This window comes from Salvelinus fontinalis, chromosome 13 (assembly GCF_029448725.1).
Source record: "Salvelinus fontinalis isolate EN_2023a chromosome 13, ASM2944872v1, whole genome shotgun sequence".
Taxonomy (NCBI): Eukaryota; Metazoa; Chordata; class Actinopteri; order Salmoniformes; family Salmonidae; genus Salvelinus; species Salvelinus fontinalis.
The window spans coordinates 54057511-54082102 of NC_074677.1; the positions used below are offsets into that span (position 1 = coordinate 54057511).

The 24592-nt window shown below is 43.9% G+C and overlaps 1 protein-coding gene across 5 annotated transcripts in view; it reads left to right on the forward strand.

Annotated features, from left to right (window-relative positions):
• The window catches only part of LOC129869049 (pro-neuregulin-2, membrane-bound isoform-like), a 113105-nt gene that overhangs the window by 31048 nt on the left and 57465 nt on the right, over positions 1–24592 (forward strand). Inside the window, exon 1 of one of the 5 annotated variants that reach the window (XM_055943513.1) lies at positions 13861–16809. The exons of 3 other annotated variants lie outside the window; for them this stretch is intronic. Coding sequence is in view for 1 of the 2 variants with exons in the window: in XM_055943509.1 (XP_055799484.1) it covers positions 18098–18212 (115 nt within the window). In the remaining variant the exon portion in view is untranslated. Of the gene's footprint in view, positions 1–13860; positions 16810–17495; positions 18213–24592 lie in introns of those variants that run through there. One more of the 5 variants, XM_055943509.1, reaches the window with a different exon arrangement.

Sequence of the window (24592 nt, forward strand, 5' to 3'; positions counted from 1 at the left end):
ATTTCCAATCCCCCATATATATATATATATTTAAAACATATTTTTGTCCTTCTTTATTAATTGATCCTAATCCTACCACCCCACCCCTAATTGGAGTAAAATAATTGACAACAATATTGAGGCTTCTACTTCCAGCTTATACATATATACATTTTACGGACAATGTATATTTTACATTAGTTATCTTTTTTGGTTTTTAGGTCCAACCTTCAGCTATCCTCAACCCCTCTTATCTTCCTTTGAAAACCAGGTTCTGAACCTTTCTATTCTCATAGTTTCTACAGATTGTAAATGAAAGATGAATATTTTTACAAAAACTATTATTATATTATTGATCAATGGACTATGGCTTTTCAGATCACCCAGCAGTGCTGTTTGCAGAGTTAGCTCCAGGGAAATGTTACAATTCTTCAGCCATTTCTGAACCTGCAACCAAAAACAAGCTATATATGGGCATTACCAAAACAACAGATCTAATGGTTCTGTCTCTTTGCAGCAAAATTTGTATCCAACATTTGTAGTTGTATCCCACATATACACAACAGTCTATTGGTTGCAATAATTTCGTTGTAACGGTGGTCCTCCTCTTCATCCGAAGAGGAGGAGCAGGGATTGAACCAAAATGCAGCGGATTGTGAAGACATGATTTATTAAAGAAAACACGAAAACACGAACTTGACTAAAACTAACAAAACAACAAACGGTGTAGACAGACCTGGATGACGAACTCACATAAACACGAAGAACGCACGAACAGGGAAAATAGCCTACACATAAAATGACGAGGAACAAACAAACCGAACAGTCCCTTATGGTGCGACAAACACTGACACAGGAGACAACCACCCACAACGAACACTGTGAAACAACCTACCTAAATATGACTCTCAATTAGAGGAACGCCAAACACCTGCCTCTAATTAAGAGCCATACCAGGCAACCCATAAACCAACATAGAAACAGAAAACATAGAATGCCCACCCAAACTCACGTCCTGACCAACTAACACATACAACAAACTAACAGAAATAGGTCAGGAACATGACATTCGTATAATTATTTAAATTGAAAGAAACGTTTTGAATACAGCGTTGTTTTAAGTATCAGTTCATAAACCATGTGACATGGAATCGGTACATCAAAAATCTCCTCCCAACTATTTTGCAACCTGTATGGTGCAGCTGTCAATTTTTGGGTCCTGATATACTTTTTTATTTATCACAGTTTTCTTGAACCAATTTTGGTCATCAATGTAGGGCCGACAGACAAGTTCCTTACCTTCCTCCCCTTCCACTTGCCTCTTCCAATTTTGCTGTAATTTTGAATAGAGCAGACATTTCCATATACCGTGCATTTGGAAAGTATTCAGACCCTTAACGCGTTACAGCTTTAATCTAAAATAGATTTTTTTTTAAATTCACCATCAATCTACACACAATACCCCAAAATGACGAAGTGAAAAGAGGTTGTTAGACATCCTTGCAAATGTATTAAAAATAAAAAACACAAATGCCTTATTTACATAAGTATTCAGATCCTTTGCTAGGAGACACGAAAATTGAGCTCAGGTGCATCCTGTTTCCATTGATCATCCTTGAGATGTTTCTACAACTTGGAGTCCACCTGTGGTAAATTCAATTGATTGGACATGATTTGGAAAGGCACACACCTGTCTATATAAGGTTCCACAGTTGACAGTGCATGTCAGAACAAAAACCAAGCCATGAGGTCGAAGGAATTGTCCGTAGAGCTCCGAGACAGGATTGTGTCGAGGCACGGATCTGGGAAAGGGTACCAAAACATTTCTCCAGCCTTGAAGGTCCCCAAAAACACAGTGGCATCCATCATTCTTAAATGGAAAAAGACTCTTCCAAGATTTGACTGCCCGGCCAAACTGGGGAGAAGGGCCTTGGCCAGGGAGGTGACCAAGAATCCGATGGTCACTCTGACATAGCTCCAGAGTTCCTCTGTGGTGATGGGAGAACCATCTCTGCAGCACTCCACCAATCAGGCCTTTATGGTAGAGTGGCCAGACGGAAACCACTCCTCAGTAAAATGCACATGACAGCCCGCTTGGAGTTTGCCAGAAGGAACCTAAAGACTCTCAGACCATGAGAAACAAAATGATCTGATCTTATGAAACCAAGATTGAACTCTTTGGCCTGAATGCCAAGCGTCATGTCTGGAGGAAACCTGGCACCATCCCTACGGTGAAGCATGGTGGTGGCAGCATCATGCTGTGGGGACGTTTTTCAGCGGCAGGGACTGGGAGACTAGTCAGGATCGAGGGAAAGATGAACGGAACAGTGTACAGCGAGATCCTTGATGAAAACCTGCTCCAGAGTGCTCAGGACCTCAGACTGGGGCGAAGGTTCACCTTCCAACAGGACAACGACCCCAAGCACACAGCCAATACAACGCAGGAGTGGCTTCGGGACAAGTCTCTGAATGTCTTTGAGTGGCCCAGCCGGAGTCAGAACTTGAACCCGATCGAACATCTCTGGAGAGACCGGAAAATAGCTGTGCAGCGACGCTCTCCATCCAACCTGACAGAGCTTGAGAGGATCTGCAGAGAAAAATGGGAGAAACTCCCCAAATACAGGTGTGCCAAGCTTGTAGTGTCATACCCAAGAAGACTCCAGGCTGTAATCGCTGCCAAAGGTGTTTCAACAAAGTACTGAGTAAAGGGTCTGAATACTTAAGTCAATGTGATATTTCAGTTTTACAATTTTTATACATTTGCACACATTTCTAAAAACCTGTTTTTGATTTGTCATTATGGGGTATTGTGTGTATATTTGACGAAGGGAAAACAAATATTTGATCAACTTTAGAATTAGGCTGTAACGTAACAAAATGTGGAAAAAGTCAAGGGGTCTGAAAACCTTCCGAATGCACTGTATTTTTGTAAACTGCGTGTGTGACCTAACTCCACCAGTCGTATTTACGATATTATTAACAAATATAAAATTTGTAAACATTTCTTTAATGTTTTAAATGAGATTTTAACCATAATATGTGTTGTAATATTTGTTATTTGTTTTCTGGTGGATTAAACTGAAAATGCAACCAGCTTTCCATAGCATGTTTTAAAAATAGCGATATTCTGGAGATTATTTCATTTTCAAATAACCAAAAGGGAGAGGTTTTAATCTGAATAAAGGGAAAAAGGCAAAAAAAAAATGTTTTTTTTTTTTTATCCCCTTTTCTCCCCAATTTTCGTGGTATCCAATCGCTAGTAATTACTATCTTGTCTCATCGCTACAACTCCCGTACGGGCTCGGGAGAGACGAAGGTCGAAAGTCATGCGTCCTCCGAAGCACAACCCAACCAAGCCGCACTGCTTCTTTAACACAGCGCGCCTCCAACCCGGAAGCCAGCCGCACCAATGTGTCGGAGGAAACACCGTGCACCTGGCCCCCTTGGTTAGCACGCACTGCGCCCAGCCCGCCACAGGAGTCGCTGGAGCGCGATGAGACAAGGAAATCCCTACCGGCCAAACCCTCCCTTACCCGGACGACGCTAGCCCAATTGTGCGTCGCCCCACGGACCTCCCGGTCGCGGCCGGCTACGACAGAGCCTGGGGGCGAACCCAGAGACTCTGGTGGCGCAGTTAGCACTGCGATGCAGTGCTCTAGACCACTGCGCCACCCGGGAGGCCCGAAAAAGGCAATTTTTGAACATGGCGTGAGCCATTACTAACCTGCTGTAAGAACCAGTTTGGATTTAAGTACAAATTCTGTATGACTGAAGCCTTTATTGAGAGGTTCAATGCTTTAATATTTATTAATTTCACCTCCGAATTCATATTCGTTATATAAATAGGCCCGTTTAATTTTGTCTGGCTTTCCATTTCAAATAAAGTGAATATCTTTTGCTTATATAATTTTAAAAAACAAGTTCGGTGTAGGCAATTAATCAGGGTGATTTTTACAGAAATAGACATGGATTTACCTTTCCATGGTAACAAGATCTTATTTATTTTTGCTAACTTTCTATTAAAATGTATTTTGGTGATACCTTTTCTTCTTTCTGGATATGAATACTAAGTATGTCCACTTCACCATCAGACCATTATTGGTAAACTACACAGTAATGTAAAAGTTGTATTTTTTTTTTGCGATCAAATGCATAATATGGTACATACTTATTATCATACTTATCATACTTATCATACTTATTATAGTGCCTGTGTGTGTCCCTGCTGCAGGGCCGGCTGCAGGCATAAGCAACATAAGCGGTCACTTAGAGCTCCAGGCCGCTAGCTGGCCCCCCAAACTTGGTTGTGAATCGGCAATGTTTCTCTTATGTCAGTCACTGACAGTCACTCAATTAGCCATGTCAGCTAACAATTTTTAGATTAGTAAGATGACGCCGTTAGACATGGGCATGTGTTTCTGGCTCTTAAGCAACTTTGCAGTATTTTTTGTGTGTGTGTTATTTCTCACGTTATTAGCCCAGAACGTTTCTTGAATTATTACATAGAGCCAGAAATAACTTTCAGATATCAGGGCGGCGGTAACTCACCAGCTTTTTGACCAGAAATACGACTTTCCTGAATTGGATCTTTTGTTCGTACGCCCCAAGGTGATTGAACTTATCTAAGACGCCGCCGGGAGAGAATAATTATTCGGAGTTGACTTTTAGTCCGACTCAGGAGGCGTGCACACCATCCACCACTTCCGAGTATATTACTCAATAATGTTCAGTCCCTGGACAATAAAGTAGACAAGCTCAGGGCGAGGATCTCCTTCCAGTGAAACATCAGGGACTGTAACATACTCTGTTACACGGAATCATATCTCTCTCCAGATATACTGTCCCCATCCATACACCCAGCTGGGTTCTCAGTACATCGCACAGATAGGAATAAAGAACTCTCCGGGAAGACGAAAGGCGGAGGTGTATGTTTCATGATTAACTACTCATTGTGGTAACGTACAGGAACTCAAGTTATTTTGTTCACCCGACCTAGAATACGTCACAATCGACCACATTTACCTCCCGAGAGAATTCTCTTTGGTCATCGTCACAGCCGTGTATATTCCCCCTCAAGCCGATACCATGACGGCTCTAAAGGAACTACACTGGACTTTGTGCAAACTGGAAACTATTGTAGCTGGGGACTTGAATAAAGGGGGAAAAATGCTAGTTCTGTCAACACATTGAAGTTCTGTCAACACATTGCCTGTAGTACTGGCGCTTCAAAAACTCTTGACCAATGTTACTCTCCTTTCTGGGATGGATACAAGGCCCTCCCCCACTTTGGCAAATCAGAAACTCAAACAGGAAGTACTCGTGCTTAGGTCTATTCAACGCTGTTCTGATCAATCGGAATGTTTACGGACATATGAAATATCTCCCTATCCCAGTCTGCATGTCCACCCTTGTTCCTGTACCCAAGAAAGCGAAGGTAAATTAACTAAATTACTATCGCCCCGTATCAATCACTTCTGTCATCATGAAGTGATTTGAGAGGCTAGTTAAGGATCATATCACCTCCACCTTATTCAACACTCTAGACCCACTGCAATTTGCATACAGCCCCAATATATCCACGGATGATCCAATCGCCATCGCACTGCACAATGCCCCATCCCACCTGGATAAGAGGAATACCTATGTAAGAATGCAGTTCATTGACTACAGCTCAGCCTTCAACTCCATAGTACCCTCCAAGCTCATCATGAAGCTCGGGGCCCTGGGTCTGAACCCTGCCCTGTGCAACTTGGTCCTGGACTTCCTGAATGGCTGCCCCCAGGTGGTGAATGTAGGCAACAACACCTCCACTACACTTATCCTCAAAACAGGGGCCCAACAAGGGTATGTACTAATCCCCCTCCTGTTCACCTATGACTGCATGGACAGGGAGTACAGCCTCTAACTCGATCATCACATTTTCAGACGACATAAAAGTGGTAGGCCTGATTACCAACAATGACGAGACAGCCTACAGAGAGGTGAGGGCTCTGTCAGAGTTGTGCCAGGTAAATATCCTCTCCCTCAACGTCAACAAAATAAAGGAGCTAATCGTGGACTTCAGAAGGAGCACGCCCCCATCCACATCAACACGGCCGAAGTGGAGAAATTGAATAGCTTAAAGTTACTCCGCATACACAGCATCACTGACAATCTGAAATGGTCCACCCACACAGACAGTGTGGTGAAGAAGGCGTAACAGCGCCTCTTCAACCTCAGGAGGCTGAAGAAATTTGGCTTGGCCCCCAAGACTCTCAATTCTGCATCTGTAAAAGTTTGTGAGAGCATCCTGTCGGGCTGGTACGGCAACTGCCCAACGCATCACCGGGGGCATACTGCCTGCCCTCCAGGACATCTACAGTGCCTGGTGTCACAGGAAGGCCAAGGAGATCATCAAGGACCTCAGCCACCCGAGCCATCATCCAGAAGGCAAGGTCAATACAGGTGCATCAAAGCTGGGACCGAGAGACTGAAAAACAGCTTCTATCTCATGGTCATCAAACTGTTAAATAGGCACTACTAGCCGGCCTCCACCATGTACCCTGCCCTGAACTGAAGTCACTACCACCCGGTTACTCAACCCTTCACCTTAGAGGCTGCTGTCCTATGTACATAGACATGGAACACTGGTCATTTTAATAATGTTTACATACTGTTTAACCATCTCATATGTATATACTGTATTCTAGTCAAGGCCATCCTATTCAACTATTGCTGTACATATACCTTTCTATCCTACGTATTCTTCAGATATACTATATATACACATACTGTCCATAATGTCTATACATCCCATCACATACACTATATGGCCAAAAGTATGTGGACACCCCTTCAAATTAGTGGATTTGGCTATTTCAGCCACACCCGTTGCTGACAGGTGTATAAAATAGAGCACACAGCCATGCAATCTCCATAGACAAACATTGGCAACAGAATGGTCTTACTGAAGTGACTTTCAACGTGGCACCGTCATAGGATGCCACCTTTCCAACAAGTCAGTTCGTCAAATGTCTGCCCTGCTAGAGCTGCCCCGGTCAACTGTAAGTGCTGTTATTGTGAAGTGGAAACGTCTAGGAGCAACAACGGCTCAACATTTACATTACGTTCAGTCATCTAACAGACTCCCATCCAGAGCAACCCACAGGAGCAACCAGGGTCAAGGGTCGTGACCAAGGGCACGTCGACAGATCTCCCACGAAGTCAAAACGGGGACCCGAACCAAGTAGTGGTAAGCCACACAGAACGTGACCGCCGAGTGCTGAAGCGTGTAGCGCAATAATCATCTGTCCTCGGTTGCAACACTCACTCCCGAGTTCCAAACTGCCTCTGGAAGCAACTTCAGCACAAGAACTGTTCGTCGGGAGCTTCATGAAACGGGTTTCCATGATCGAGCAGCGGCACACAAGCCTAAGATCACCATGCTCAGTGCCAAACGTTGGCTGGAGTGGTGTAAAGCTTGGAGTCTGGGGCAGTGGAAACTCGTTCTCTGGAGTGATGAATCACACTTCACCATCTGGCAATCTGACGGACAAATCTGAGTTTGGTGGATGCCAGGAGAACGCTACCTGCCCGAATGCATAGTGCCAACTGTAAAGTTTGGTGGAGGAGGAACAATGTTCTGGGGCTGTTTTTCACGGTTCGGGCTAGGCCCCAGTGAAGAGAAATTTTAACGCTACAGCATATAATGACATTCTAGATGATTCTGTGCTTCCAACATTGTGGCAACAGTTTTGGGAAGGCCCTTTCCTGTTTCATCATGATGCCCCCATGCACAAAGCGTGATCCATACAGAAATGGTTTGTTGAGATCGGTGTGGAAGAAGTTGACTGGCCTGCACAGAGCCCTGACCTCAACCCCATCAAACACTTTTGGGATGAATTGGAAGGCAGACTGCAAGCCAGGCTTAATGGACCAAAATCTCACTTAGGTTCCCAAAAGGCTAGTGTGTGTGTGCGAGAGAGAGAAACTTAGCTGCGTGTAGTATCTGTCTTTCTTTCCTTTCTACTTAGTAGAGCAGTTAGTGACTGGGTCTCTGTCTTTGTGAGCTGTACTGACATGAACTGATTGTCACGCACTGATCTCTTTCGCCTGTCCTTGTGATTGTCTCCACCCCCTCCAGGTGTCGCTTATTTTCTCTGGTGTATTTATCCCTGTGTTTCCTGTCTCTCTGTGCCAGTTTGTCTTGTATGTTCAAGTCATCCAGCATGGTGTCACGTGCGCTTGCTTTTCTATTCTCTTTTACTAGTCCTCCCGAGTTTTGACCTTTGCCTGTTTTTCTGGACTCCATTCCCGCCTGCCTGACCATTCTGCCTGCCCTGACCTCGAGCCTGCCTGCCATTCTGTACCTCTGAACTGGTTTTGACATTTTGCCTGTCCATGAACATTCTCTTGCCTATTCCTTTTTTGAATTGTTATTAAACATCTTGGACTCTAACCATCTGCCTCCTGTGTCTGTAGAGTCTCAGATAAAGATTTAATACTGCAGGTCTCCTCATAGTAGTCTGCAGATGTGTGTGTGTGTGTGTGTGTATGTGATCATACATCAGTGGTGGCTGGTGGGAGGAGCTATAGGAGGATGGGTTCATGGTAAAGGGTGGAATGGAATCAATGGAACTGTATGAAACACATCAAACATATGGAAACCACATCTTTGACTCCGTTCCTTTTTGTGCCATTCCAGCCATTACAATGAGCCGTCCTCCTATAGCTCCTCCCACCAGCCTCCACTGTCAAACATAGCCGCGTTTTCTTGTTTGTAAACAGGATGAAGAGTAGGCGCCCTCAAAGTGAGGCTGGTACACCCACAACATCCCCAGGCTAGTACACACTCCCAGGCACACGCCCACACACGTGGATAAGTGCAGCCATTTTAGGCAGGATGGACTGCTCTTATCCCTTATTTAATCTTCCATCCATTTGCTCGGTGGTGGCCCTGCCTGAAAACAAGAGTTCATGGGGAGCAGAGAGGAAAAGGTTGGGGGCCATGGGCAGAGAACTCATCAATTTACACACATGTTATTCTTCCTCTCCTTCAATTTCACAACACAGGATTTTCATGTCATGGCAGAAACATAGTGGGGAGGAAAACAGTGACACATTTAGTCCCGTAGCGTATTTGTTTTCCTTCTATTTTTGTCAAGATGGCTGAGACATGTCCTTATCAAAGAACACACTACACTTACAACACTGAGATTGTTTAACTAAACCCCACCTCTTGCCTGAGTCATTTTATTCTCCGGTACTTCCTTCTAATGTAACCTGCATTACTTTACATTAGTATTGTTACATTATACACTGACACTGTGACGCACACACACAGATACACATACACACAGACACTAGTGTCAGAGAGGACAGCAGAGGCACGGTAACGAGTCTCATCTTGCTCAACAGAGGAGGAGGGGAGAGGAGGAAGAGGGAAGGGGTTGATTCGTGACACAACGAAGCCCTTCAAGTCCTGCTTGCTCTGTCATCCCCGCTGACAAATTAGATCACCACGTAGAAACTGTAAGAGAGGAGGAGAAGAGGGAGATGTAAACAGAGGGAGCGATGCTAAGTGTGGGGTAAAGAGAGAGAGAGAGGGACTGGACCACGTTGGCATTGGGCACCTGGGCTCTATTTGGCGTTTGAAGTTCCCTGAGTTGAGATTTGCGGTGAGCGGGCCTACTTGTTGGGACATGACGAACGGCCCCCTCTTCCCCACCTCCCCCCCCGGGAGGGGCCTGATACCAAACCAGAAGATGAGTCATGCTGAGTTGAACTTAAGCCAGTTTCATTGGATGTTCTAGTCTGTTGGTTACAGGGTAGCCCTAACGTTGTCAATGTACAATACTTCCACAGACCAGAGTCATTTATTGTATGTAAAGGTGGTTTTGCAGCTCAAATGTACCGTAAATGTCACAGTAGCCCAGTAGCCAGTAGGCTAAGCATGCGAACTATGCATCTACCATATAACACTCTTGATTAATGCAACAAAACCATATAACACTCTTGATTAATGCAACAAAACCATATTACACTCTTGTATAATGCAACAATTGACAAGCATGTGCAATATCAAGCAAATCATGACATGACAAAAAGCTAAATGCGACTGAAAAAGTTTCTAATTCACTGGCCAGTTGATTGCTTGTCTTCTGAGATTCCCATAAAGCTACAGCACCAATTTTAAAGTAAGCGGATTTTACTGCAATTGGAAGGGGGCAACTGCTGGGCGGGTGTCTTAAGCGACCTCCAGAGGTAGCGTTCGAGACATGACAAGTTCGCAAGTTTATATTATAGTAAACGGTCTATTCTCTGAATTTTTTCCCGATATCTCTCGAGAATCTCCTTCCAATCTCATCAATGTAAAACCTCGCTTAGTCATGGGTGGTTCTCTTTCAATTATTTGTTTCGATATCTTGCGTTCATTAGAAGCTTGAAGAACCAATCACACGTCTATCGGAGACAGACAGGTCCAGTGGCGAATGAGGTGATTCCCTCCCCTCATTATGAGGAGCCACTCACCCACCATCTGATCATTCTCACCTATGTTCTTCATGAAAAGTACTACTCTAAGGGACAGATCGAAATGTACAGAATGGTTACCTGGAGGAAAATGGGGGAGGGGCATGCTTTTAAAATTTCAGTCAAGGGGAGGGTTTAGTATTTTTTTATCTAGTCCAAGGGAGGGTTTAGTATATTTTTTTAACTAGTCCAGGGGAGGGTCAGGGAATTTGTAATTGATGACATTTCAATATATTTTTTTTAATTAGTTGCTTATCAGGCTATATATCTCGATGTGTGCCCGATACCGCCCCTAATCTCTGATTCTCCACTGGGCACGAAATATCAAATTGCGCCTATAGGCTATTTAGTGTGGTGTCAATCAAATGATCTACATGCTATAGGCTATGAAGTATATGCTCGGAGAAGCACAGAGCACAGTTATATTTCTAAGATAGCTGGGATGGTGTAAATAAAACTAGGCTGCATTACACACTGCAACCGATATTCCAACCCTGAGCCCGGTCTGCTCTGCTCTTTCTGATCAACAACTTGTTTGTGCTGCTTAACCAAAGGTTTCTTCCAGCAATATTTTTTTATTTGACCTGGTCCAAAAAATCTTGCGCTAAAACCAAGACTCCAATTGAGGGGGTATGAGAGGGTATGAGAGGGTCTGCCATATAACTACCTTTAGTTAAAGAAAATGTCAAAAAGCACAGGTCTACCCCTTGTTAGCTTAAGATGTTGAAGAAATTAAAATGGATCCAATTATATAGATCTATAACAGCGCTTTGGTCCACGATGCTTTATGCTAGAAACAAGCTCTAAAATACCCAGGAAAGACATGACTCTGATGCATATGGGATAGCATTGTCAAAGTCAGCCTTTGTAACTTTCTGTACATTAGAACATTGTTTGTTGTTGTTGCTTAAACGCTCACTGTCTGGGGTGGAAAAGTAGGCCTAACTTTGGAAAGTACCATGTTCAGATTCCTAATGACGCCTCAGATTGTATTATTTGCAAACACTGACAGTTTCATTGCAAACAAGACACACTGATTTGGCATTGTAGAAATATGATAAGATGAACACATAGGCCCATGTCTCTGACCATGCTTAGCATGTAATTCCGGTCATTTGTGTGGTATTAAAAAAAGATTCCACTAAATATGTCAAATTACGTAGAATTGCATGAAATGTTTATGACAGGATGATTGTTCTCGGACCTGCAAATACCATGCTAGATTCGTTCTTTTACTATAAAGGAGATCTTTCAAACCTTACTCTTGTCCATTGTGGTCTGTGAACCCACAACCTTCTGGCTTGCAGCTCTGTGTGCTATAAAAAAAACTCCTGCTTTGGTATGTAATGACAGGATGAAGAACAGTTTCTAAAACTGCATATCTAAGGCTCTGGTCTATCCAAGAAGTGAGGGTAAATGGTAGACATGTTCTCTGCTATCCACTTTGTTTCAATTATTGTTTTGGATATAGAGGGTCACTAGTTTTTTTTCAAGTGTTCAGGGTGGGTTTAGGTCCAAAATATTTTGCTGAATGGAGGGCCATCCATTTTCATTTCAGATATGTCTGATATTTTCCCCCATGTAACCCTTATTATAAATAACCTAAGCTCTCCTCAGCACGACTTGATCTGTTTTCCTGTTCATTTATTCGCAGCCGCTGTACGCAGGTTTTTCAGCTCTTATCTTCTGTGATGGGTGACTATCGAAAGGATAGTTTTTGATTCGGGTAAGTTAGTTTTTTTCAGTTTTTTCTTCCCTTTGTCTCCTGTGGTAGCTAGCGTCACACGGCTTGATACTGAAACTTGGCTAGCTTAGCTGCATGGTTTAGTTAACCTGGGTAGCTCACCACCGGAAAGGGTAGAATTATTAGCGCTCTCTCTCGTTAACTCAGCCCACACCCCGCCGTACCACATTGACTAGACCAACTGTCCTAGCTTCACTGCAAAACTAACAAAGTGCTAGCTTCCTCCGGCTAACATTGTGCTTACTAGCTAGGCTATTACCCAGTGTAGTGGAGTAATGAACTACATGTAATTCAACTAGTAATTTAACTACATTCTGCAGTAGATTGGAAGTAGTTGAACTAAATTCAAATGTACATAAGGTTTTCAGTAGTTCATGACTTTTTGCCATGTAGCAGTCCATCTAACTACTGGAACTACACACCAATTTGTTTTGCAAAATCTAATAAAATATGGGTGCAATAATTTCCTTTCTTTTTTGGCTTCAAACATGTCTATAATTCTCACTTGAAACCTAGTTGTTGTGTTTAATAGGCTAAAATACACATTCTGTTAACATATGACCCCAAAGTGATCTGTTTGTGCAATTTGGAGTATATGACATTTCAGACTGCCATATGGTTTGTTTTTCACGTAGTAGTTTGGATGTAGTGAGCTACTTTTTCAAAGTAACTTTAGTTCAGTGAACTATAGTTTTTAAAGGGACGCTTTAGTGTAGCTGAACTTCTTTCTTTGTAAAATAATTGGTAGCTTGGTAAACTATATTTTGAGAGTAGCTTTTCCCAACACTGGTCCTACCAAATCAAGGTAGTGGCAGTACTTCCACACTGAGAAAGCACATGTTTCATCTCCCTCACTAAAGCAGTTAGTAGTAGCGTGTGCGTGTGTAAACAGGAACTTGGTGAGAGGACGGAAACAACTAGAATCTGGGGTGGGGATTTTCTTTCCAATTCTTTTCTTTTTTATTTTTTTACATTGCTTCAACAGAGGGAATAATCATCACAAATATTCATTTGGATCAATAACTGTAATAGGAAGGGAATGATAGCAAACGTAATAACCTATTTCTTTGATCAGTAACTGTAATACTGTTCCAATTGGAGTAATACGAACTGTTATATTACTTGTTTCTGCAAAATGCGGTACCCCCAACACTGGCCATGAGGCACCTATTAAGCTAGCTCACGCCTGTCAAGGCTAATTCGCAGCAGGTGCTACTAGGTTAGCAGGACTTATTCCACTTATTAGGTACGTAGGAAGGGTAACACTGGCTTGACCACGGTCCAACCTTGACTCCCTGATTTCAAGGTATGATGGCCACTGAGGCAGGCACTCAAACTCCCTCACTCTTGTTGCTGGCACCCAACGATGCTGGGATGCCGGCTGCTACTGGCTCTCCCATCTATGGTGGAATTGCCAGCTTACTCTCTTGTGTAGTACATTTAACTGTTCACTCGTTTCGTTGGCTAAACTGACCGGTTACGCCTCACCTTGCTGCGGTCAAAAGAGACTCCTAGACTGAAAAACATGCTACTTGTACGGCTTTCTTCAGGGTAACGCTGTGCCCTCACACCCCTGAGAATCACGGTGCTGAGAGTCTCCACCTACATAGACAGTTACCTGCTTTGCTCCCCATCCTGGGAGCAAGCAGTAAGAGGCATTGCTTCCCTTGTAACCCCCCTCTCCAAGCTGGGGTTCAAGATCAATCTGAAAAAAAAGCTGTTTAACACAGAGAATAGAATATATAGGCATAATGCTGGATTGTCTCTCATCATTCAACACTCTTAGATTAACTAATTGGGTCGTTTCGACAGTGCCTCTCCCTTTCCACAGAGGGCGCTCGGTCACCATTTCAGTAGTACCTCTTTCCCCACTGAGGATGAGAAAATTCCAGTACTGGGTGTCTGCCCAACGTATGTCTACACGGCATCACCACAATTGTCAGATAAAGGTATCCTCTGCATGTCTCTTGGCTCTTCGTCACTGGAAGAGCCCCTCAATCTTTGTTTCTGGCACCCCTAGGGGTAGTGGCACGAGGAAGGTGGTGATGACAGACATGCCACTCACGGGCTGGGGCACCGTTCACGAGGGGAATGCAATAAACTCTGCATTGCTCACATAAAATTACCTCAAATTTCTGGCAGTGTTTCTTTCACCGAAACACTTTCTACCCTCCCTTTGGAATTGTCACGACTTGATCAGAACAGACAATACGACTGTGGTGGCTTACATCAACCACGAGGGTGGCACTTGCTCCCTGTGCTTACAGACTATCCATCAGGATTATTCAGTGGAGCAGGGCACACATACTGTCCCTACTCGCAACGCATGTCCCGGGAGTACTAAACGTAGGATCAGACTTATTATCCAGGGAGAATCCCCTTTAAAAGGAATGGAGACTCCATCCCCAAAAGTGGTGAAACAGATCTGGAGGAAATACAGTCAAGCATCCGTAGATCTCTTCATCCCAAGAAAATGCGCACTACCCATTGTTCTTCGTGCTAGCTTTACTCCCCACTTTAGCCAGAGTGAGGGAAGAAGGCTCATCCCTCATCTTGGTAACCCCTCGATGGCCAAGCAAGCTCCGGATAACAGAGATCCTTTTTCTGCTGTATGACTAGCCCTGGCATCTCCTGTGACCCAAGCGAACAGAGAGATTTTCCACCCTCACTTAGGAACCATGGCCCTCTGGGCCTGTCCCATGAAAGGTTCAATCTGGATGTGACAGGCCTACCGCTCGGAGTCATTGAGACTGAGCACCAGGGCTCCTTCTTCACATTCACGATATGGAAACAAGTGGTGTGACCAAAAACAGATAATTCCTTACCAATGTTCTGTGTCAGAGGTGTTCTACAGGACCTTATTGACTGAGGGAAGGCTTTCCCACTGTTAAAGACATGCTTCGGTTCTCTGGCGACTCAGAAAGCATTTTTTTGAGCCTCCCGCTTTGGGCTGAATGTTTCAATGTGTAGTTCAGACATACATAATCTATGAGAAGAATTACAGTCCCCTAGCAAATCGAGTTCTAGCCAATGAGCTTCAGCCGTTCGCAATTGAGTGACAGCTAGCCTACCCAGCATTATCCTATGAGGTTGCAGGGAGGTCCCAAAGGCTCAATGGACACAGCAGTGAGAGAGCGAGAGCAATGGCATCGTGCACATATCTGCATATACTGTATGTGACGCACTATGCAATTTTCAAGGACCACTTTTGGCTTGTGAGTGCGATAACAGATCTACTGACTAAAAAGTATACAGAAGTACCGGAGAATCTCTTTAAGGTCTATCTAATCACTATCTTGGCCTGTCATATATTCTTCGACAATAACAGTGGGAAAATACGTTTCATGAAGGGGGAACGTCGCGTACGTCCAGTTCCGAAGCCTTTAGTAACATCTTGGCTCTCTCTAATTCTCTCCTTCTCTCTTTCTTTCTCTCTCTCTCGGAGGACCTGAGCCCTAGGACCATACGTCAGGACTACCGGGCATGATGACTCCTTGCTGTCCCCAGTCCACCTGGCCTTGCTGCTGTCCCAGTTTCAACTGTTCTGCCTGCGGTTATGGAACCCCTACCTGTCCCAGACCTGCTGTTTTCAACTCTTAATTATCGGCTATGAAAAGCCAACTGACATTTATTCCTGATTATTATTTGACCATGCTTGTCATTTATGAACATTTTGAACATCTTGGCCATGTTCTGTTATAATCTCCACCCGGCACAGCCAGAAGAGGACTGGCCACCCCTCATAGCCTGGTTCCTCTCTAGGTTTCTTCCTAGGTTTTGGCCTTTCTAGGGAGTTTTTCCTAGCCACCGTGCTTCTACACCTGCATTGCTTGCTGTTTGAGGTTTTAGGCTGGGTTTCTGTACAGCACTTCGAGATATTAGCTGATGTACGAAGGGCTATATAAAATAAACTTGATTGATTGATTTAGTCCCATCATGGGATTAGTGGGCTTGAGGCTATTTCACAGGAGCCTTTTGAGCCACTGGAAATCATGGATGAAATATCTCTCCTTTTAAATCGCTTTACTACAAAACGAGTGAATGAGCTACATGCACTGTCAGTTCACCATTGGTGCCTGTATGCTGCGATACGGGAGTTGGCTATATACTTCATGTGAGATGAATAATTGAATAACTGAAAGAGAACTTAATCCCGGTTCTCATGAGTGAGATATCTCACTGCATACCCTTACTCGCAAGAGTGTGCGGAAGTTCGGCATGCTCGAGAATGAACAGAGGGCGGGCGAGTGGCTCTTTTTAATGAGGGGAGGGGCTCACCTCATTCGTCACTCGACCTGTCTGTCTCCGACAGGCGTGTGTGAGTGGTTCTTCAAGCTTCTGAGATCAGAAAAACGTTTATTTTTCAGGCTATTGGATTTAATTACATCGCTATATCAGCAGTAATTTATACTGTATGATTGCTGTGCAGTGTTGCTGGATGTGTAAAACAGACTGCATGTGTGTGTGTGTGTGATTGTGAGAGAGAGACAGAGCTCGCTCCTCAGGTTGGTGATGACGATGCGCCGGCAGAGAGACGCAACCACAGACATGCTAGGGCTTGCTAACAACACGGCAGGGTAGGAGGACACAGGGAGGAGAAAGGGAGAGGCAGAAAGGGGGAGAGTGAGAGGTGTGGAGAGGAAATTGATGTTTGTGTGTAAGGAGCATGCATATATGTCATGCATTGTGACGTTTCTAGTTTTCATTGTTTTTAATGCATATCCTCTTGTTAGGTTTCAGTGTTTATTACCTAAATCAGAACCAGATTATGTGAGTTTGGGGAGCATGTTATTGTGTAGAGACCCCCTCACCAACATGCACAGGGCAGACCCAAAGGGAGCTGGGTGGACAGCATGGGGGAGGGGTTAACTGGCCCCTCTCCAGGGGTACATGGGTCAGTCATAAAGACCAGATATGCTCCAGGCTAGAGGTATCTGGGGCTGGGGGAGGCTACAGGTGGCCTGCTATATGGGCCATCTCCTCTGTTCTGTGGTCTCTGTGAATCTCAAACCACCCCCTTGCCCCTATCAACTCGCTCCGAGGGCCCTCTGTTGTCACGTGTTGCTGACGAAACTCGAGGGTGACTTCCTGACAGTGGCGAGGGGATCAATAAAACGATCAACTTCGGGAGACACTGGTGATCTGAATGATGCAACTCATGTTCTACTTTTAAATAATTAAACAAGCATGAAATTCGTTTTACAAGATGTACACCTCAGTAATAGTTAAACATTTAATCAGGGAGGTATTTAATCTTATACACGTGTCAAATGACGAAATCAGACATAAACAAATGCACGTGGCATATCATTAGGCACGCCTCTGCATATTTTTTTTTTTATTGCGCAAACTCAAAAAATGTGGTGCCTTATGTGATTCCACTTCGCCCTGAAGCGGACAGTGTTGCTGGCATGGTCGAAGTGGTTAACGTAGGGTCTAGTTAGCCCCTACGCGTGTGAACACGCAAGTGTAGGGCAGAGGGGCGAGAGAGGAAGGCTCCAGCTTGAGGGCCTAGAAGAGGCTGTGTTTATCGGATAGTTCTAAGCAGGGAACTGTTCATTGCCTATACAGCAATGAGAAATGCCTCCCTGCTCACCCCCTAGGTCTCTCTTACTACCCTCCCCTTTCTCAGCGCGGTCTCCGTACTTTTCTCTCCCCTCTTCGGTCGTCTCTTTCATTCTCTCGCTCTCTTTGCCTTGCTGTAAGTAGGTGTTTCCCTACTGTGGGTGATTGGCGCGAGTCTATATAGGAGGGGAGACGCTCTGACAAGCTTAGAGTCTAGCGTCACACGCTCCTCACAGGACTACCTGTTTTTGTCAGCGATTTTTTTTCTTCCTGAGAGGATTTACACTTTCAACTGACAGCATGTCGGAGGGCAGGAAGAAGGAGAAGAAAGGGAAAAAGAGTGGGGGGAAAAGGGCACGGAAAGAGGAGAGAGAGCGCAAAGAGAAAGAGGAGAGCGAATTGGATCCAACAACAGGTAAAAATGACTCGATGGAGAGGACATTTGTAGGTGTATGTGTGTGGTGGAATGGTGGGAGACTGCAGGGCCTGTGAAAGAATGTATCACCTTGTCTTGTCATAGCTTGCCACATGGAAGTGATTCCTAATGTGGGCAGCATACATGCAGCAGCACATCTGTTGGTGTGGTCGAATGTGCCTTTTGCGTGCGAGCCCAAATCAAAGCCCTCAATGAGCTGGGGACCTCACTGCGCACACCACTGCAACACACAGCTGGTTTGGGAACATCTTGACAGCGGCCGCAGCGCGGAACAATTGTTTTCGTCACATTTCACTTTCGCAAACGTGTCTCATACAGCAGCCTGAAACGATTGTTTAGTTTCGTTTCCCATGTCCTCACGGGAGTGGGAAAACGAGGCTTACGAAGCAAAACATTTCGCTCATACGGTGTATAGTGAGGTACAGTATTACACAGTAACCATGTTCCTCAGTGTACAGTAAACATGGCCCCACAGAACACACCCAGGGCCGTCCACTGTCTCTCAGCTTTAGTTCCTAGTGGCAGTGTTTCCCTTGTCAAGTGGTTCTCTCATTCCTCGCAGGAAAACCCTCTGCTATTTGAATTGCACTGCAGCTGCTGTCTTCTGAGTCACAAACGCAGCAATGTGCTCTCTCACTGGTTGCTGCTGCAAGCCGCAACATGCCGCTGCAGTTTGACACGTGGTTCGCAGGTGATGCCTGCCCCAATCTCAGTCATACTCTACTTAAACTGTGTCCCACACTAAAAGAATGATTCAACATTCTCTTTAGATACCATATTAGAGGTCTTCTCCGGTCCAAGAAGTTGGATCCGGACCTAAACAGATCCAGACCCGAACAGACCAGAACTTTAAAAAAAAATGGGACCTGACCCGAATGTTTAGACCAGACCCGATTGTACAGGAGTGAAATAATGTTAATCAGCCAAGTTGCTCTTCTGTTTTACAAATAGGTATTTATTTATATGTTGGCTAGGCCTTATATAATTCAATGAATTCACCTTATCTGCGTAAAATAAATATGTTATAGGCTATGGTAGCTGTGGTCAGGTGCTATTGACTGTAGTTACATAGACCCGAGACCCGATTTTCCCATCAAACAGGACCTGGACCTGAGAGACAAGTTAGAATTTGGACCTGGACCTGTCAGGTCTTGGATATCCACACACAGTCTCACATGGCAGGTTTAACCATGAATTCACTGGACTGGGAGGATTTTTTGTTAACCTCTGTGCCATAGTGGGAGGTTTTCAGCCAAAGCGTTGAGTTTTGGCTGAAATTTTTACCTTTATTTAACTAGGCAAGTCAGTTAAGAACAAATTCTTATTTTCAATGACGGCCTAGGAACAGTGGGTTACCTGCCTTGTTCAGGGGCAGAACGACAGATTTTTACCTTGTCAGCTCGGGGATTTGAACTTGCAACCTTTCGGTTACTAGTCCAACGCTCTAACCACTAGGCTACCCTGCCGCCCCTGTGAACCCTCTCCAGGGGCTATAAAAGAGGGCCTGTGCCCCTCAGTCTGCCTTCACCAGGGTGTTAAAGCCGTGTCTGAAATGCTAGGCACCCAGAGAGAGACTCGGAGACCTTTGAAATCGCACTATGATCTAAGATACCGCAGAAATATCAGCAGGTCACACAGACAAGGCATTGTATTGTCTTTCGCTCTCTACCCCCCACCACCCCCCCCACTCACCCTGGCCCACACGTAGGTTTCTCCCCTCGCAGCAGTCACACCACCACGGCTGAGGGCTCACAGCCTTGTCCGCTGTAAAACTGGGTGCTGGAGCTTCCATTCCTCTTCTCTTTTTTAATGTGCTGATTATTCCATTGTTTTCTCATCTGTTTCTCAGATCTAGGTTATTAACCAAAGTCTCATAGAATACTAAATCTTCTTGACCTGAAATGTGCCTGAAAGCTGTTAACACAATTAAGAGAAGGGACATACTTTTGTTTTAGTTAGTAATGGGGGGAGGGGGGCACAATCAGTTCCAGAGTTTAGATGACACGCCTGGTGCCCAAATTGATGGCATATCAAATTGATGACGTATGTCGCGCAGCGATAGTCGAGGGGAGACGAACGGATTCGGTTCAGTCAGTCGTCCTGATGGGCCCTTCCCAGCTAGCTAGTTTGTCCTTGTGGCTAGAAACTTCTGTTAGACATTTGTTTAATTTCTTTGGAGTGTGTTCAGAATCATTCCGTTTCTATCAGAGTAATTATATTTTACGGAAATGTAGACGTTAATGACTTAGTTGTACAAATCACTAGCCTACAATACATGCGCTTTAGCTGTCTCTCTGGCCTGATATTGGCGACACTATCCTAGCTACTTTCATCTCCTTACTGCGGCAAGCGGGAGTGAAGGACACGGTGCCCTGTGTTGTGTTCCCAGCTTGCAGCGCAAACTCTCCCCATTGAGCAGTGTAGATTGTATCACGGTAACATCCAGATGGTTACTACCAATATTACACGAGATTTCTCATGCAGGCTGCTATCCTACTCTAAATAAAATGAACAAATTGGCCACGTTAGATACCGCCTGCAGACATGTAATAGCCGGGTGGGATGCAACTCACGTCAGAAAAGCACCTCCCAACACCGTTGCACTGGTCATTAACACCGGCTTGTTACTTCAGCTAATTGGCATGTCACGGTGACATCCAGATGGTGACCAATACTACAATTTATTTCTCCCTCGCCCTTCAAAATGAACATAACTTTCTTTTACAAGTTTTAACCAGCGCCATGCTGTTGTTGTTGCCAGCTAGCCAGCCCAGCATATAAACTAGCTAGCCGGGAAGGGCTCATCAGGATGACTGACCATTCGTCTCCACACTCGACTCTCATTGGGCGACATACGGACATGCCTGGTACCCAAATTGATGACGTATATCCTCTCCCTTACCTGCAGGCAGCTATCCTTTTAATCTGTCATCCTCACATGGTGTTATGTGGTCTCCATGACACTATCCCTTTTTTTCAAAGACAGTAGATTTAACTAGCTATGGCTGATTGACCCGTGTACTGTATAACGCCAAGTAAGCAATACTGATTCTCTATTCATTCCTCGTGTTATGAATTCTCTGATTTTCTCTGCATTGTTAGGAATGAGTAGGGGAGAACTGGGACAAAAGTAACAGTTTTATTTTTTTTCCTAATTACACCATATTTTATGACAAACAACCCTATTTTTAGTAAATGTAACTTCAATTCTATGATAATGGACCGAGAACAGAACTCCCGCAACGTTACTTTGTACATGCGTTAGGGCGGACTTAACTTCATGTTTCTAGTTTTTCATGCTCTTTGCTTTCAACAAATTTAATTGTATTATTTATTTTTTCAACCTTTTATTTAACTAGGCAAGTCATGTGCTATCAGCCATAATTTAATGTTTCCGTCTATTTGAATAATTAGTGCTATAGGTTTGAAATGTATGAAAATGAACCATGCGTCAACATCGCAATGTTGCTCAACCACAATATTTTTGCCTTACAATATGAATCAAACTAAAATGGATTACATTATAGCTATATTAAACAATTTTCTCATCTCACTTTAAATGGGAATGTAGTTGATGTTTTTCACCATTTTTAATTACTATTCATGCTTAGCCCTACCAATCAGGTGCGCTCTAGCGGTCCTTGTCATGTGCTCTCCTCGTGTCTTGATAGAATAAACGTCTTTATTCTCTTCCCAACGGCAAACTCATCTTGCTTATCACATGTCCATGGCTTGACATAACATAATTGACCCCCAGAATCAAAAATATATTTTTAACCACTAACCTGTCGATAAAAGCTTGTGAGAAACTGATCTACCAAGTCGATTGATTAAGACATCATTTTAATGATGTCATATTTAATTTTGTAACATTCGGTCCCTTGTTGATATTTGCTAACATAAAAGCAATATGTGGCCTGTGCTTAAACATTTACTTAATTTTATTCCAGGTCATCAGTTTACATTATGTTACTTTTGTCTCTCCTGTAACTTCTCCCAGGCTAACACCTAAGACTAGCTAGCATGATACGTTAAACATATGCTGTTATTTAGTCACTAGATGGGGTAAGAAAATGCATATGTTTGGAACCTTAAACAACTAAACACAACTTTACAACTGAAAAACACTTCCGGGTCAGTATCTTACTTCCATCGCTCAAAACCAAATGTTGTTGATAACTCTGCGAAACATGGTCAGGCGGGGCTGTTTCTTTGCAGGGAGCTCACCCTCCACCTTAGCAAAGTGCTGACTTTACTACTCATTCTAGCTTCTGTGTCATCTGAGAAAATGGCCATGTTACTTTCACCCCGCGTTACTTTCGTACAGCCCTCCCCTAAGCATTTCACTGTTCGTCTACACCTGTTGTTTACGAAGCATGTGACAAGTAACATTTGATTTGATTTCTTCTGCTAATTTAAAATTGCCCTTAGGTAATAGTTCTGCATTTCCCAGGTCCATTACAAAACAGCTGTTTTTTTTCCCCGTTTGGTAGGTCAGTCAGCCTGTTATTTTACTGCATAATAACAATTTATTATTAGTACAGCCCTTTTATCTGTGTGCGTGTGGTGTTCCTGTCTATCTCTCTGGTCACCAGTCAGACAATGTGGCTATTGACTCAGAGAGGAGCATTGTGTTATAGTGAACCTGATGCTACTCGGCAGTGCTTTGTCTGGAGGGGGGGGAAACCACTAAACAGCACCTCAAAGAGAGCCTGCGACTCCGTTTGAAGACTCTTAGGGGAGGGAAAACGACTATGTTAAGCTTCCAAGTAGCACAATGTTTCTTCAGTTTGTGCCACCTCACTTTTCATATCTGTTGTACTGTACTGCTTGTGACTACATTTCTTCTACACACGGTTGTAGTTTGTAGTTTTATCCAAGTCTTCCTGCTTCATGCTGTATGGCTTTGGGGTATTTGACAGATTTTTTTCTTTTCTTTTTTTTTCTGAAAATGTTCAGGCAGTTTATCTGCTTTATGTTGACATGAAAGAGAAGAGAATGCCACACACGGAATGTATGTACTTTTTCAGCCATTTTGAAGTCTTTCTGTATAGTGGTGCAATGTTGGTGGATCATTTTGCCCCGTTTTAATGTTACCCCTGAAGCACTATGATCAATGATCATGAGTGTGTGCTTTTAACACAGCCGAGATTTACGTCAAAGTGCATTTCAACAAGACGATGGACAGACACTCAGCTATGTAGAATGAATCAAAACGGATCATTTATGAGCGGCCGTGGAAATGTGGTCATCGTTTGTGCTGAAAGGGTAATCCTACTGATTCTCATCTTTCGACAAGGGACTTATTTTAATTAGGTAAGTTCGGGGTGTTGTAAATATTGCCAAATAATGACATTAACATACTGCTCTCGCATTCTTAGCAATATACAGTATGACTCCCCGAGGAGGTCTCAAACCCAGGCCACCAGCACCGATGACTAATGCCCTAACCACTGTCCCAATAAGGGTTATCCCTAAGGCGTGTGCTTATTAGGCCAGTATAGGCCCTGTCCAGACACAAACCCTAAGCCCTTCTTCCCAGGCACTTGTGTAGATCTGAAATAACTGGATAGGTGTAAGCAATTAGGGTGAATGCACTTTGATGTACATCTCAGCTCTGGTAAAAGTACTCAAGAAAAACTATTTTCATTCAGGAGTAACATTAAATCAAAGTTATATGCCCCCACCAACATTAGACCGCTATACAAAAAGCCCTAGAATTGCGGAAATAAGGCATTCAAATCAATGATGAGAGAATAGTCAGAAACTGACACAGACATGATGGTGTAGCAGAAAAATAGGAATGCTGTGAACCAAGAGGTTGTGAGTTCAAATCCCAGGGGAGGACATGTTGACTAATAATTACTGTATATAAATGAACATGTGCATTGTAGTCATGTGTATCAGATATGTAAATTGAAAACACTGTTAAAAGCATTCTGTGTGTCCCTAACCTTGCCAACAAAAAGCTGCGAATAGCTCAGTGGTTCACCAATCACAGCCTTGATGGGCTCTGCCACAGTAACAAGGAGTGATGTGTAATGAAATAATATATTTTTTGGGGGGGGGAAACGTTTCTTTGGGACCATCAGGCGACGTCATGACGACAGACGCACAGGAATGTTCTTGCAACGTTCCCATGGAACGTTCCCACGTTTCTAGAACATTAATATCTTATATTTTGAGAACATGGCAACCGTGTTTCATTTGACATTAATAAACAGTCGTTGCGCATCACTGGAACATATGAAAACGTTAGGTAATGACCTAATGAGACTCTAAAGTTATGGGAACGTTTGTTGTTAGCTGGTAGCAAGGGCAGACCTCTGTATCGGTACCGGAACATTCTGTCGTACTGA